The 14,349-nt window shown below is 40.4% G+C and overlaps 1 protein-coding gene across 11 annotated transcripts in view; it reads left to right on the top strand.

The window, feature by feature from the left end:
- Positions 1 to 14,349, top strand: part of LOC134359795 (disabled homolog 2-interacting protein-like) — a 609,971-nt gene that overhangs the window by 559,603 nt on the left and 36,019 nt on the right. For 10 of the 11 annotated variants that reach the window (XM_063073442.1, XM_063073438.1, XM_063073441.1 and 7 more), the window contains 3 exons: positions 1,922 to 2,123; positions 5,328 to 5,509; positions 8,165 to 9,041. In XM_063073442.1, coding sequence (XP_062929512.1) covers positions 1,922 to 2,123; positions 5,328 to 5,509; positions 8,165 to 9,041 — 1,261 coding nt within the window. The remainder of the gene's footprint in view (positions 1 to 1,921; positions 2,124 to 5,327; positions 5,510 to 8,164; positions 9,042 to 14,349) is intronic. The other variant, XM_063073440.1, reaches the window with a different exon arrangement.

Below are 14,349 nucleotides of genomic sequence, written 5' to 3'. Positions count from 1 at the left end.
GGGCCCCAAACAGTCCTTCCAGGTGAGGCAACGCTTCACATGCCAGTTTCTTGGGCTGTCTACTGTTTCTGGTGCTCCCTGTGCAACCTTCTCTATACTGGTGAGCCCTGACGCAGATTGGGAGACTGCTTTGTCAAAGTACCTTGGCTCCATACACAGAAAGCAGAGTTTCCCAGTGGCCAATATTTCGATTCCTATTCTCATAGCATTTATGACATGTGAGTCCATGGCCCCCTCTTTTACCATGATGTGGCCACTGTCAGGTTAGAAGAGCAACACCACATATTCTGCCCAGGTAGCCTCCCACCTGATGACATGAATGTCGATTTCTCCAACTTCCGGTAATTCTCCCACTCCCTCTTTCCTCCTGTTTATTTCCCTACTCTGGCTCTTACTTGCCTATCTCGTCCTTTCTTTTCTCCCATGATCCTCTCTCCTCTCATATCAGATTCCTTCTCCACTCCTTTGCCTTTTCCACTTATCATTTCCCATCTTCTTCTTCCATTCCCCTGCCCCACTCACCTGTCTTCACCTATCACCTTCCAGCTTGTCCTCTTCCCTTCTTCTCACCTTCATATTCTAACTTCTTTTCCTTCCTTTCCAGTCCTGATGAAGGACTTTGGCCCAAAATGTTGACTGTTTATCCAGTTCCATAGATGCTGCCTGACGTGCTGAGTTCCTCCAGCATTTTGTGTGTGTTGCCCTGCGGTTCCAGCATCTGCAGGATCTGTTGTGTGTTTGCTTACTTCTAGGCATTGTTTACTGGGGCTCCTGTCCTAAGCATCTCCTGCTCTGTTTGTACTTACCAGTCAACAACAGTGTTTCAAAAATCAGCAAATGCATTGCATGGCACAAAGTATTCAAAGTATGCACTGACATTTTCCAAATCAAAATGCAGATATCTGTAATGAATCTGAACAATGTGTAGATACCATTGCTAAGACAAAGGCAAACAATGCAGGTGCTGGGAATAGCAGTTCAGCAAGAAGACAATTAACATTTCCCTTCAAAGGCCTTTCATAACCACTGCGAAAGAGAAAAATGTTCATTTTAAATTGCAACTTAAAACCAACTTATTTTCTCTTTTCCCAATTCTGGTCAAGGGACTTCCACCTTGAAACAGTAATTGTCTCTTCCCTGACCTACTGGCTATATCTAACATTATAGTCTTTATTTTAGGACAGTGATCTTAATCAAACTACCAAAGCCAAGATTGGGATTAGTCCTTTTCATTTGATAAAGGTTATTGACAATTCCACATGATTTTTGATAAGATCTTGATTAAAAAAATATCTTGGGTGTTTCTGAATGATCTTTGAAGTTTAATCTTAAACCCTCTCCCTTATCCTTATCCATCAGTTAGAATCATCCCTTTGAAATCCTGCACACTCAAGTTAGACTGCTTTTGCAAAAATGCATTCTCGGCAGCTGACAATTTTTCTTTTTGATATAAATAATCACAGTTACAATGGATTTTGTGCATTTAAGTGAAATAGCAACCTGTGCAAGAATTTAGCCACACATGGTTTATCAAAGACCTCTAAATTAAGGTCTAATTTAATCTGGTGAGATTGGAGGTATAAGACATTCTGCAGATGGTGAAAACTTTGAACAACACAAACAAAATACTGGGGGATCTCAGCAGGTTAGATGGAAAATAAGCAGTCAGTATTTTGAGCTGAGACCCTTCATCGGGATTGTGTGTGTTGTTTGTATTTGAGATCTGGAATTTATAAATGATTTTGGTACAATAAACTTCACGCAAACTGGGTGAAGTAAGCACCAAATCTCAGGATTTTAATGTTATTTGATTGAATGTAGTTTATTTCCTAGAAGTTTGGACTGCTGTGATGTAATTTTTATTGATACTGAAATTTACTAAATAATAATTAGAATTTTGACATTAATGTTTTGAAAACAGGTTTGGTAGCAAGGAGGAATATATGTCTTTCATGAATCAGTTCCTTGAGCATGAATGGACCAACATGCAGCGATTCCTACTGGAAATTTCCAATCCAGAAACCATTTCAAATACAGCTGGATTTGAAGGGTACATCGATCTGGGCCGGGAACTCTCCACTCTACATTCGCTGCTTTGGGAAGTGGTTTCACAAATGGAACAGGTGTACTTTCCTATCAACATTTAAATCCAATCACTGCTTTTTGCTAAATTAGTACAGAGCTAGCATATTGCTTAACATTGGGTATAGTGACCACTTCTAGCCTTTCATCACATGTGGGTTCTTTTATATGGTGTCCCTATCTTGTTTTTGTTTATGCAAGTGAAATTAGTTTATAGATTTTGTCATACACTGTACATGAAGGTATTTGTTTGATAGTACTCCTGTGAAGTGTTATGGGATTTTTTTTTACCATGTTAAAGGCACTTTATCTATGGAATATATTATATATTGATTGATTTCAGGTTAAGTCTGAACCAGGGAATTGGAGACTAGATTCTGCCTTTAAGTGAAGTAGAATCTGGCGATGTTGGTTCATTATCATCATTTTAAAATTTTATGCTACTTATAAAATCAAATAAATAGAAAACATATGGTAATTTGGGAAAAAAGTAGAATGGGTCACAACCTGATATGTGAGATCAGCAGCTGGGTGACACAATGCCACTATTGAAATGGAAGTGTACTTATGATGTGATTGTTTACTGGCAATTTCCATAACAAATGAGAATGTGGAAATTTATATTGGAAATAACTGCAAGAAGAGGTTAAGGTTTAAGTTTTTTTTGTGTAGTGTACAAACTAACTAAAATTGGCATAGTAGATTTAGTTGAATTCAGACGTAATTTGGCATAGCCTGGACTGCTAAGAAAATGTTACTGTGGAAGTGGCTAACATCATCGTGTTCTTATAGCTTTCCTTATCCACTGTAGTTCATTGAAGAACAAAACTAAAAGTCTTTAAGAAATGACAATTCGTTACATGAACATAAAGTGTGAAGAATGAACTTTCAAGGACGATTTGCAAACAAGTCACTTCATGATAATTGCAGCTACACACACAAAATGCTGGTGGAACGCAGCAGACCAGGCAGCATCTATAGGAAGAAGTACAGTCGACGTTTCGGGCCGAGACCCTTCGTCAGGTCTAACTGAAAGAAGAGATAGTAAGAGATTTGAAAGTGGGAGGGGGAGGGGGAGATCCAAAATGATAGGAGAAGACAGGAGGGGGAAGGATGGAGCTAAGAGCTGGAAAGTTGATTGACAAGAAGATAGAAGGCTGGAGAAGGGAGGCCTAGGGAGAAAGAAAAGGAGATGGGAGCATCAGAGGAAGATATAGTGAGACAGACAGAGGAAGGAAAAAAGAGAGAAGGGGGGGAATGATAAATAAATAAGGGATGGGGTAAGAAGGGGAGGAGGGGCATTTACAGAAGTTAGAGAAGTCAATGTTCATGCCATCAGGTTGGAGGCTACCCAGACAGAATATAAGGTGTTGTTCCTCCAACCTGAGTGTGGCTTCATCTTGACAGTAGAGGAGGCCATGGATAGACATATCAGAATGGGAATGGGATGTGGAATTGAAATGTGTGGCCACTGGGTGATCCTGCTTTCTCTGGTGGACAGAGCGTAGGTGTTCAGCAAAACAGCGTTCCCTGTCCCATTCCCATTCTGATATATCCCACGTCCCATTCCCATTCTGATATGTCCATCCCTGGCTTCCTCTACTGTCAAGATGAAGCCACACTCAGGTTGGAGGAACAAAACCTTATATTCCGTCTGGGTAGCCTCCAACCTGATGGCATGAACATTGACTTCTCTAACTTCCCTTAATGCCCCTCCTCCCCTTCTTACCCCATTCTTTCTTTATTTTTTTATTATTTTTTTATTTTTCTCTCCTTTCTTTCTTTCTCTTTTTCTCCCTCTGTCCCTCTCACTATATCTTCCTCTGGTGCTCCCCTCCCCTTTTCTTTCTCCCTAGGCCTCCCGTGTCATGATCCTCTCCCTTCTCCAGCCTTGTATCTTCTTGCCAATCAACTTTCCAGCTCTCAGCTCCATCCTTCCCCCTCCTGTCTTCTCCTATCATTTCAGATCCCCCCCTCCCCCTCCCACTTTCAAATCTCTTACTATCTCTTCTTTCAGTTAGTTCTGACGAAGGGTCTCGGCCCGAAACGTCGACTGTAGCTCTTCCTATAGATGCTGCCTGACCTGCTGCGTTCACCAGCAATTTGTGTGTGTGTTGCTTGAATTTCCAGCATCTGCAGATTTCCTCATGTTCACGATAATTGCTTTCCTGTTAAATCTGTTCCTAAATTGTCAAATCATGGAGCTGGATACAGAGTTGGACTGAATGCATCTAAATGAAGTTGTCGCCTGTACAAACTTCATTAGTCAAGGGACTGGGTTCAAAAGCCATGAGGTAATGTTGCAGCTCTATAAGGCCTTCGTCAGACCACACTTGTGGAGTACAGTATTCAGTTATGGTCGTCTCATTTTAGGAAAATTGTGAAAGCTTTAGTGAAGGTGCAGGGGAGATTTACCAGGATGCTGCCTGGATTGGAGAACATAGGATAGGGTGAATGAGGTAAGGCTTTTCTCTTTGGAGCAAAATAGGATGAGAGAGATGTATAGGATGATAAGAGGCTTAGATTGAGTGGACAGCCAGTGTCTTTTTCCCAGGGCTGTGATGGCTAATACAAGAGGGCATAGTTTTAAGATGATTGGAAGAAAGTACAGGGGGGTATCAGTGGTATTTTTTTTTAAACAGAGTGGTATGTGTCTGGGGTGCAGGGAGTGGTGATAAAGGCAGATAAATTAGGGACACTTAAAAGACTCTTAGATAAACACGTGACTGAAAGAAAAATAGAGAGCTATTTGTGATGGAAGGATTAAATTGATCTTGGAGTAGGTTAAAAGTTCGACATAACCTCATGGGCCAAAGGGCCTGTAACTGTACAATGTTCTATAGCTGGGCAATATGGTTATCAGTGAAGTTTGGGCTATAATGGGTCTACTTCTATTTCTATTTCACCTGCTAATATTGTTTTTTTTCCAACACTGCTTTTAGCAACAAAAAATAGATATGCTGAGGTCAGACTGGCAAGAAAGCATAATTGACACTTCAGATCGATGACCTTTTGTTTCTTTCTGTAGATGCTGTCTGAACTGCTGAATGGTTCTAACTTTTTCTGGTTGTTAACTAAATCTTTAGTTTCAGATTTCCAGCACCATGTACCATGATGTTTCTTAATTAATACTGTATTTGAATAGTGACGCATATGTATAACCTACTGCTCAAACTGTTCACTCTTGCTAGTTTTACAGTCGTAAGAACCGTCACCAAGTTGCTCGTTTTTATTCTGTTCCCCAGGCAACTGCAACAAAGCTTGGTCCTTTGCCTCGTATCTTGAGGGATGTCAATACAGTGCTGACCAACCCAGGGGCTGTACCTGCACCATCAACGTCTGAGCCGTGCACTTCAACGCCAAATCCCACCAGTAGCAACATGTCCACAGGGCTACAAAAGATAGTGATAGATAACGATCTCAGTGGGTGAGTGAAAAAAATTATCTCTGTTTGTTGTAGTTGTTATTCTATTCACTGAATGTCTTGATCAATGAGTCCCCTTTGAAGTCAATCTCTGTAGTTCACCAAACTACAGAAGAAATGATATAGGGGCAAATTAAGATAAAACAATGCAATTTAAATTGACGATGACTTTTAAATTTGCTTTTCATAACTTTGTTATTTTCTCAGGAAATGAAAAGGTAATATTGTATTTTTAAAATGAATTCAGATATAATCTTCCTTTTGTCGTGTCCTATTTTCTGGTCTATTCAATTTGCTCTTAATTTAAAACATTATAAGATTTAGTTCTCTTTTTAAAAAAACAATCTTTTATGATCAAAAGTGTCACATATGCTGTTTAAAACAGGTGAGTAAAGCATATTATGTTGTGTAAATTCTGATAGGCCTGTAAATATGCCTTCAATTATTCCATAAAACCATAAGATATAGGAGCAAAATTAGGCCATTTGGCCCATTGTGTCTGCTCTGCCATTTCATCATGACTGATCTATTTTCCCTCTCAGCCTAAATCTTCTGCTTTCTCCCCGTATCCCTTCATGCCCTGACTAATCAAGAATCTATCACCCTCTGCCTTAGATATACCCAGTGACTTGGCCTCCGCAGTCATCTGTGGCAACAAATTCCACAGATTCACCACTCTCTGGCTAAAAAAAATCCTCCTCATCTCCTTCCTAAAAGCACAAACCCCTATTCTGAGGCTGTGCCCTCTGGTCTTAGACTCTTCCGTCATTGGAAACACAACAGTTCCTTAACAGTATCGTCTAATAAAAAATACATTAAATTCTGGAGGTATTCAGCAGATTGATGATCATTTGTAAAAACGACAGACTAGTTAATATTTTGGATGCACACCTGTGTTTATTGATCTGTTGAATATTCACAGCAGTTTTGTAATTTCAGATTTTCCTTTTTCACTGTATCTCTGCCTGAAACTTCTAATTTCATTGACATAAGATCTGTTTCTTACCTTGTACTTTCCTGACAAACCAAAGTTATCACTTAGTTAAGTGAAGCATAGGAGCCTTCATTCCTCAGAGCACCTTACAAATAAATGTCCCTGACAAGAACTAATGCATGTCAGCTTTGTGCAACTGTAAACAAAAATTCTCAAAAAGAGAAATTTAAAAATAAATACCTTCAAATGAGTCAAGTACTTGAAGCTTGCTTTGGAAGCATTTACTAGAGTAGAGGAATCCAAAAAGGAGGAAAGTTCAGAGAAAGTAGAATATATATTTCATATTTATATCATTGTTATTGGAGATGAGAGGGGAGGGCAATAATGCATTAATTTTGACCTTGGCACTAATATTAGAGGATAAACAAAATTTTTCTTGTTGGGATTGCAAATATATACCAAAGAAAAGTTAGGCTAACCCATGTATTCCTATTTTGCTTTACAGACATTTAATATTGAGTGTGGAGTATGAAACTTCAGTAAAGTTTTGGAAGTAGCTGTTTATACTGTTAAAATTTAATCTAGTACATCGTAGGACATTAAAAAGTTAAATCCGCTGAAAAATGTGAAGCTCTTTAGAGTTTATATAATGCAATTGAGAAGACACAAACATTTGTTTTTGTTTTGTTTTTTTTTAATTACTTTAAAAAGCCATAGGTGTAGTATTAATAGAGAGGTAGGGCAAGGACAATGTCTTTTTGATCATTGAGATGCTTCACCCAAGTATACAAATCTTATTAAGAGCAATTTTACACTTTAATGTATCCATTTTGTTAATTTATACTTTGGCAAAGTTGAACTGTACCTTACAATGGTGCAAAAGACTCAAGTATATTGACTGATTGCGAAAGCGAAGATCTTGAAAGCTTAGCCAATGTTGAATTTGTTAAGCATCGATTGGAAAATAGTATTTATCATTTCAGTGGGTTTTTTTTTTGGCTTTTTGTCAGAACAACAGGATAGAGGAAAAAATGCATAACGCCCTTTTGTTCTTCCTTTCCCCAAGCTGGGTCATCAGGCTTATCTAGAGAATAGCTGACCATTAAATGCCGAGAATGCACGGATGGCCTTTGTACATTAGAGTTAAGGATGGAGTTTGACCATAGTTGCCACCTGTGGAGGTATATAATCAGGATTGGGTGTGATACCCTTCCTGGTTGATAACCTTTCAAGTGGTCTTGCCAGTCAACTCAGCTAGGATGCCAGTGTGTGGTCACTCTCTTAGTGCAATATACCAAGAAAACTTTGGGGAGTAAAGAGCAAAATTCCCATGAGATATTGAATCAAAATTTTTTAAGTTGATAAAAGTAATCTAAAGTCAATGAGACAAAAATTGATATCACATGATTCTTGAAAGTCAAAGGTTCACTTCTGAAGCAGTTTGGTACTACTGAAATTTAAAACTGTAATTTTAAATAATATTAAACAAGTATATCTATTGAAAAATGCATTACATTTTAGTGTGTATATGATAATATAACTGGAACAGGACAACCATAAAGTGCTGATTTATTTGTTTTACTGTTTGAGGAACCTTAAAAATGGTCTATTTTTTAACAAGACAGGCAAGAAAGGTTAAGTGATTTAAAATATTTGGAAGCAATCATATTGATGAATTATTTCATAAGAATCTCGAAATGTTATCTGATTTCTTCCCCTTTCAGTTTATTAGACTGTACAAGGTTACCCTCTCCTACCCCAGAAAACAAGGACTTGTTTTTTGTCACAAGGTCCTCTGCTATACAGCCATCGCCAGCTCGCAGCTCAAGCTATTCTGAAGCCAATGAACCTGACCAACAAATGCCAAATGGCAATAAAAGTGTCTCAATGGTTGACCTGCAAGACAATCGTAGTTTGGAGAGCACAACAAGCGTTCCACCGGCAGGCGATTCCCTAAATGACAGTCAAGGATCGGGTGGGCAAATGCAAGCGATGTGGCAGCCGAGGGCACTGCAGAATGCAGCTCCAAGTGCTCCCGGCCCCGGGCATGTCGGCAGAAAGCCTGGACAAACCGCGAGCACCCCTAGCGCCGATGGTGCCCCAGGAAGGCCTCAACTTTTGGCGCCATTGTCGTTTCAAAATCCAGTGTATCAGATGGCAGCCGGTATACCAGTTTCGCCACGTGGGGTAGCCGACTCGGGATCAGAATGTCACAGCTCTGTCAGCTCGCACAGCAATAACGAGGAGCAGGCAGCCAACAAGCCTGCTTTCCACGGCCACACGAGCACAGAGGATTTCACTCGGCGCACCGGGGATTTCACAAGAAGACAACTTTCCCTGACAGAAAAAATACCCCAGGCGTCAGTGCCACGCCAGAACAGTGCTGGCCCACAAAGGCGAATAGATCAGCCTCCGCCAGCAGCCAGAGGTAGGACACCACCGGCCTTATTATTCAACACCACTCAGTATCCCAGGCCTTCTAGCAGTGGTGTAATACAGTCCTCGTCAGAGTGGCCGAGCACCGGCACAAAGTTACGACAGCAGTCGTCCTCATCCAAAGGAGACAGTCCCGAAATGAAGCAACGCGCAGTGCACAAGCAGGTTAGTGGCTCTACCATTGCCGCCTAATGAAGAATAGCTCGTTTTTTTTCTGAGTTAACATTGATTAGTTATTAACCATAAAGTTACTAAGTTATGTCAAAAGTTGTCATGTGAAAATTGTGGGAGAATGGTTGGAAAGATCTATAAATAAACAGCATACTATCCTGTAGAATGTGGAGATAAAATCTGAAGCATAGCAATAAGTTCAAAGTAAATTTATTATCAAATGTAAGTTTATTATATATGTCAGTATATATGTCCCCGCGATTTATTTTCTTGTGAGCATACTCAGTAAATCACATAACCAAAATGGAATTAATGAAGTAGCGCACCAACTGGGTGTACTACCAGTGTGCAAAAAACAAGAAACTATGTAATTACAAAAAGAAAGAAAGAATAATAATAAATTAATATCAAAATGTGAGATGAAATGTCCTTGAAAGTGAGTCCATAGGTTATGGGAACATTTTAGTGATAGGACAAGTGAAATTGAGCGGTTATCCCCTTCGGTTCAAGAGTCTGGTGGTTGAGGGGTAATAGCTATTCCTGAACATGGTGGTGTGAGTCCTGAGGCTTCTGGACCACCTTCCCAATGACAGCAGCAAGAGTGCTTGAGCAGAATTTAGGCTGTTCAGCCCATTGAGTTTGCTGCATTTAAGTTTAACCATTTAAGATGAAGGAACTGCTGAAGTCATGGTGTCTGTGTAGTCTGTAGCTGATCTGTGCCTGAACTTGCCCTGCAATTGGCGCACATCAAAGTAACCTTAAAAGCAGACATTATGTACCATATAATGTCCCCACCCCCATAAAACGTCAGTTTTCTTGACATAATATGTCATGCCATGGGACACTCACTGGCAATGTCAAATTGTTCAGCACTAACAAAATACTGAGGAAATTATAAACCTAGACTTAGAATAGATATGATTTTTCAAGACTTCCAACTGAATGCTTCCCTGTCCTCCATTTGATTCTCCAAACTAGACTTCTAATATGCTGTCTACCAGGTTAGGTCTAATTTGTCTTCACTGCAGGAGGTCCTTTTCCTTCATCGTGCTACATGAAAGGAGCAATAATATCCAGTCGTTCAACCACAAACTGGTTGTAACTTTAAAGCCAAAATCTCATTTATTCGAGAATGACCATTACTCTTGATGAATTAAACACCCTGGTATTCATTCTAGTTCACTTCAGCTGAAGCAATAAACCTGAACTGAGGTGTACATCCCGTCTTGTCAGTAGTTGGTTGGAGTGCCCATTACAAAACTTATCCTGGTATTTAAGATTCAAGTTTGTTTAATGTAATTTCCAGTATACAACTGTAAGGAGAATGCATTACAAAAAAAAAGGATAAGATAAAGAACACAATAATAAAAAAACACAGTAAATATAAATATATTAGATAACTTGTATACATAGACTGATTGTCTGTCCATAAAGTGACGCTAAGCACAGAAGTGTTTGTACGTTAGGTGGCTGTGATGGGAAATGATAAAGTAGTGGTGATCAGCCTTACTACTTGGGGAAAATAACTTTTTTTTAAGTGGTGTTCCTGGCATGGGTGCAATTTAGCCTCCTTCCTGCTGAGAGTAGGACATACAGAACATGTTTGGGTGGTTGGGACCCTTCATGATGTTACTTGTGTTTTTCTGACACCTTTCTGTATATATATATCCTTGACAGTTTATGGTGTTCTTTGTGTTGGGGTGTATTTCGAGAACATAAGTACAGCTTACTATAAGGACATAATAAATAGAATCAGCAGTAGGCTACTTAACCTTCCTGTTCTATTATTCATTTGGATCAGAGCTGTTTTTTTTTAACCTCAGGACTTCCCTACACAAACCTCATGATAGGGGGGGCAAGAAAAATAAATTTCCTATCTTAAATGCACGCAATTGAACCTCCAATGAATTCCATTACTTTACCACCCTTGGGTGAAGGCATTTTTTTGTATCTCTGTGTTTAGTAGCTGAGCCCTTATTATGACCATAAGACAGGAGCAGAAATAGGCTATTCAGTCCATTGAGTTTGCTGCACCATTCTATCATGGCTGATTTGTTAACGTTCTCAAACCCATTCTCCTTGTCTGACCCCTTGTTCCACACATGCCGGAGTTCATAGCAAGGGGGTCATCCATTAAGGGCAGAAATGCAAAGAAACATCAACGATCAATGTGCCTTTTAAGTCCAGTGAGAATTTTGTTTCATAAGATCACTTCTCATTCTCGTAAACTTACAGTGCAGACACATTCCCACCAGCACCTTTACTTCCTGAGGAAACTAGAAATTTGACCTGTCCCCTAAAACCCTCACTAATTTTTATAGATGCACCGTAGAAAGCATTCTTCTAGGTTGCATCACAACCTGGTATGGAAGTTGTCCTGTCCAAGACCAGAAGAAGCTGCAGAAGATCGTGAACACGACGCAGTACATCACACAAACCAGTCTTCCGTCCCTGGACTCACTTTACACCGCACACTGTCGGAGCAGTGCTGCCAGGATAATCAAGGACACAACCCACCCAGCCAACACACTTTTCGTCCCTCTTCCCTCCGGGAGAAGGCTCAGGAGCTTGAAGACTCGTACGGCCAGATTTGGGAACAGCTTCTTTCCAACTGTGATAAGACTGCTGAATGGATCCTGACCCGGATCTGGGCCGTACCCTCCAAATATCCGGACCTGCCTCTCGGTTTTTTTTGCACTACCTTACTTTCCCTTTTTCTATTTTTTAATATTTACTATCGATTTGTAATCCAGGGAGTGGGAGGTGCAGAATCAAATATCGCTGTGATGAGTGTACATTCTAGTACCAGTTGTTTGGTGACAGTAAAGTATAATCTGCCATCGTATGACAAACCCACCTTTACATGAATCTTTCCAGTGAACCCGGGGCGTCATGGTAACGTAGGGGTTAGCACAGTGCTTCATAGTGCAGACAACCCAGGTTTAATTCCCACTGCTGCCTGTGAGGAGTTGTGCGCTCTCCCTGTGACTGCAGGGGTTTCTGAGTGTTCCAGTTTCCTCCCACAGTCCAAAGACCTACTGGTTGGTAGGTCTGTGATTACAGTTAATATCTCTCACCATAGTCCCTTGTTATTTTTTTCTACCTAAGTGGATAACCTAATTTTTGAACATTTCTATTAGTTCTGCCATGGCCTTGGCTATTTACTTAGCCTGTCTATGATCCACTGAGGCTTCTCGGCATCCTGAGTACAATCTGCACTGCCACCTAGCTTTGTAACACTCCATAGTTAATTAGGTTGTGCAGTCATAGGAGCACCTGATGGTAATGTATTTGTACTATTCCTAAACACTTATATATTTCATACTGTCAGTAATTTTAAAAAATACTCATAAAATATACACATTTAGAAAAATGCTGATTATGAATATTAAATTTAATTACAGCCAGAAATTCTAAGCTTTCTCTAATAACAGAACTTAATGTAGTTTGATAGCTAGAGATTGTACCGATACAAGCTTCCACATTGTATAGCAGGGAACATTGACAGAAGACAAAAGAACAGCTGTTGGTGCATTTGCAAAGTAGCAACCAACCCTTTCAATGTGCATCTGGTTGCCTCATTACAGGAAGAAGTTGGCAGCTTTAGAGAGGGTGCAGGGGAGGTCTACCAGGTGCTGCTTGGGATAGAGAGCATGTCTCATAGGATGCTGCCCGACCTGCTGAGTTCCTCCAGCATGTTGTGAATGTCTCGGAGGATGAGTGAGCTAGGGCTTTTCTCTTTGGAGCGAAGGAGGATGAGAGGTGACGATAGCAATATATAGGAATATAAGCGGCATCGATCCTCACAACACACGCTCTTTAATAGATCTGGCATGACAGGTACTTTTTCTGAGAATGAAAATGGCTAATACGAGGGGGCATAACTTTAGGTGATTAGAGGGAAAGCATGGGGGTGGGGGGGGGCTGTCCGAGGAAGTTTTTTACACAGATTTGTGGCTGTGTGGAATGCGCTGCCGGGGGTGATGGTAGAGATTAGAGACATTTAGGAAGGGTTAGAGCAGGTTTAAAGTTTGGTAACACATTGTAGAGCAAAGGACCTGTACTGTTCTATGAAGATAAGGACAAGCTTTTGGAGCTTGGCATCAGGAGTGTGAAGTCTGCTGATGATGATCGCGGATTAAGTGTCAGACAGTCAGCATACCCAGAAGATAATTCAATGGAGTTTGTTGTGACCATATCATCTGTGCTGCCATTTATCTCCTGTTATTTCAAGCAGAGTCCTGATTTGAAGGTAGCCCTTCCACATAGGAAGTCCTGGTGAACAAGCAGTCTGCAGAACAGAACACCAGGCTTAGTGCCCCAGGGACAAGAAAATTGGTGAACCAGATACTGCATTTCTGGTGCAAGAGAAAATATTGGCTCTGCTTTATTGTTTATTTAGCTGTCGAGACAAACAAATTGGGCAAATTGTTAATGTGATTTAGCATTTAAAGGCACAGGTTTTAATTTTGAGGTAATATGCTTTTCACAAATGAATAAGGCTGGCTCTGATAATCTTTGGAGAAAACTTAGATTGAAGCAGAGTGGTCACTTTGCACAATGACAACTTTCAGCGGCTGTGTTTGCACTCCACAAGGTGGAGATGACATTCACATGAAGGCTAGTGAGTGGCAAGCAACATCTGTGCCAGGCTGTGAGCATCCCCAGCGAGAGTGAGTTTAACTACCTACCCTTGACAAAACCTCTCTGTCAAAAAATGCAGGGTCACTGTGGACCAGGATCGAGATTGGACTGGCCACGTATGGAAGCACACTGCACTGCCACATGGAGGCTAAATTGAATATCATCTACAAAATGCATTGCAGTTGTTCACCTAGACAAGTCAGCCAGCAACTCCCAAGCTTACGACCTCTATCACAATGAAGGGCAAGGGATTAAGGAATATGACTATCTCTTGCTTTTCCTCCAGGGCACATACCATCATGACTTGAACTCTGTTACTTACCTTCATTTCCACTGAGTACAAATACTGCAACTCCTGACCTGTGTGGAAATGATTTCTCCAGAAGCACTGCGGCACTTTAAAAAGGAAGTTCACCTGGAGCCTCTGAGGGCACTTAGAGATGTGTCATTAATCCTTACTTTGCCAGGCATGCATGTGGTCCATCTGGCCCTGTTCAAAAGGACGCTGTTTAAATGTGTCATGAATATACAGTAAGTGGATAGTATAAAATGTGGTGCTCTTGTAAATAGGTGCCAGCCTGTTTGAGATATATATATATATATATATTAATATACATTAATATATAAATCAGAAGTCTTTGCCTCATGAAACATTCAA

Source organism: Mobula hypostoma, chromosome 21 (assembly GCF_963921235.1).
Source record: "Mobula hypostoma chromosome 21, sMobHyp1.1, whole genome shotgun sequence".
Taxonomy (NCBI): domain Eukaryota; kingdom Metazoa; phylum Chordata; class Chondrichthyes; order Myliobatiformes; family Myliobatidae; genus Mobula; species Mobula hypostoma.
Note: the sequence above shows the minus strand (reverse complement) of the source record. Positions and strands in the feature narration are given on the sequence as shown.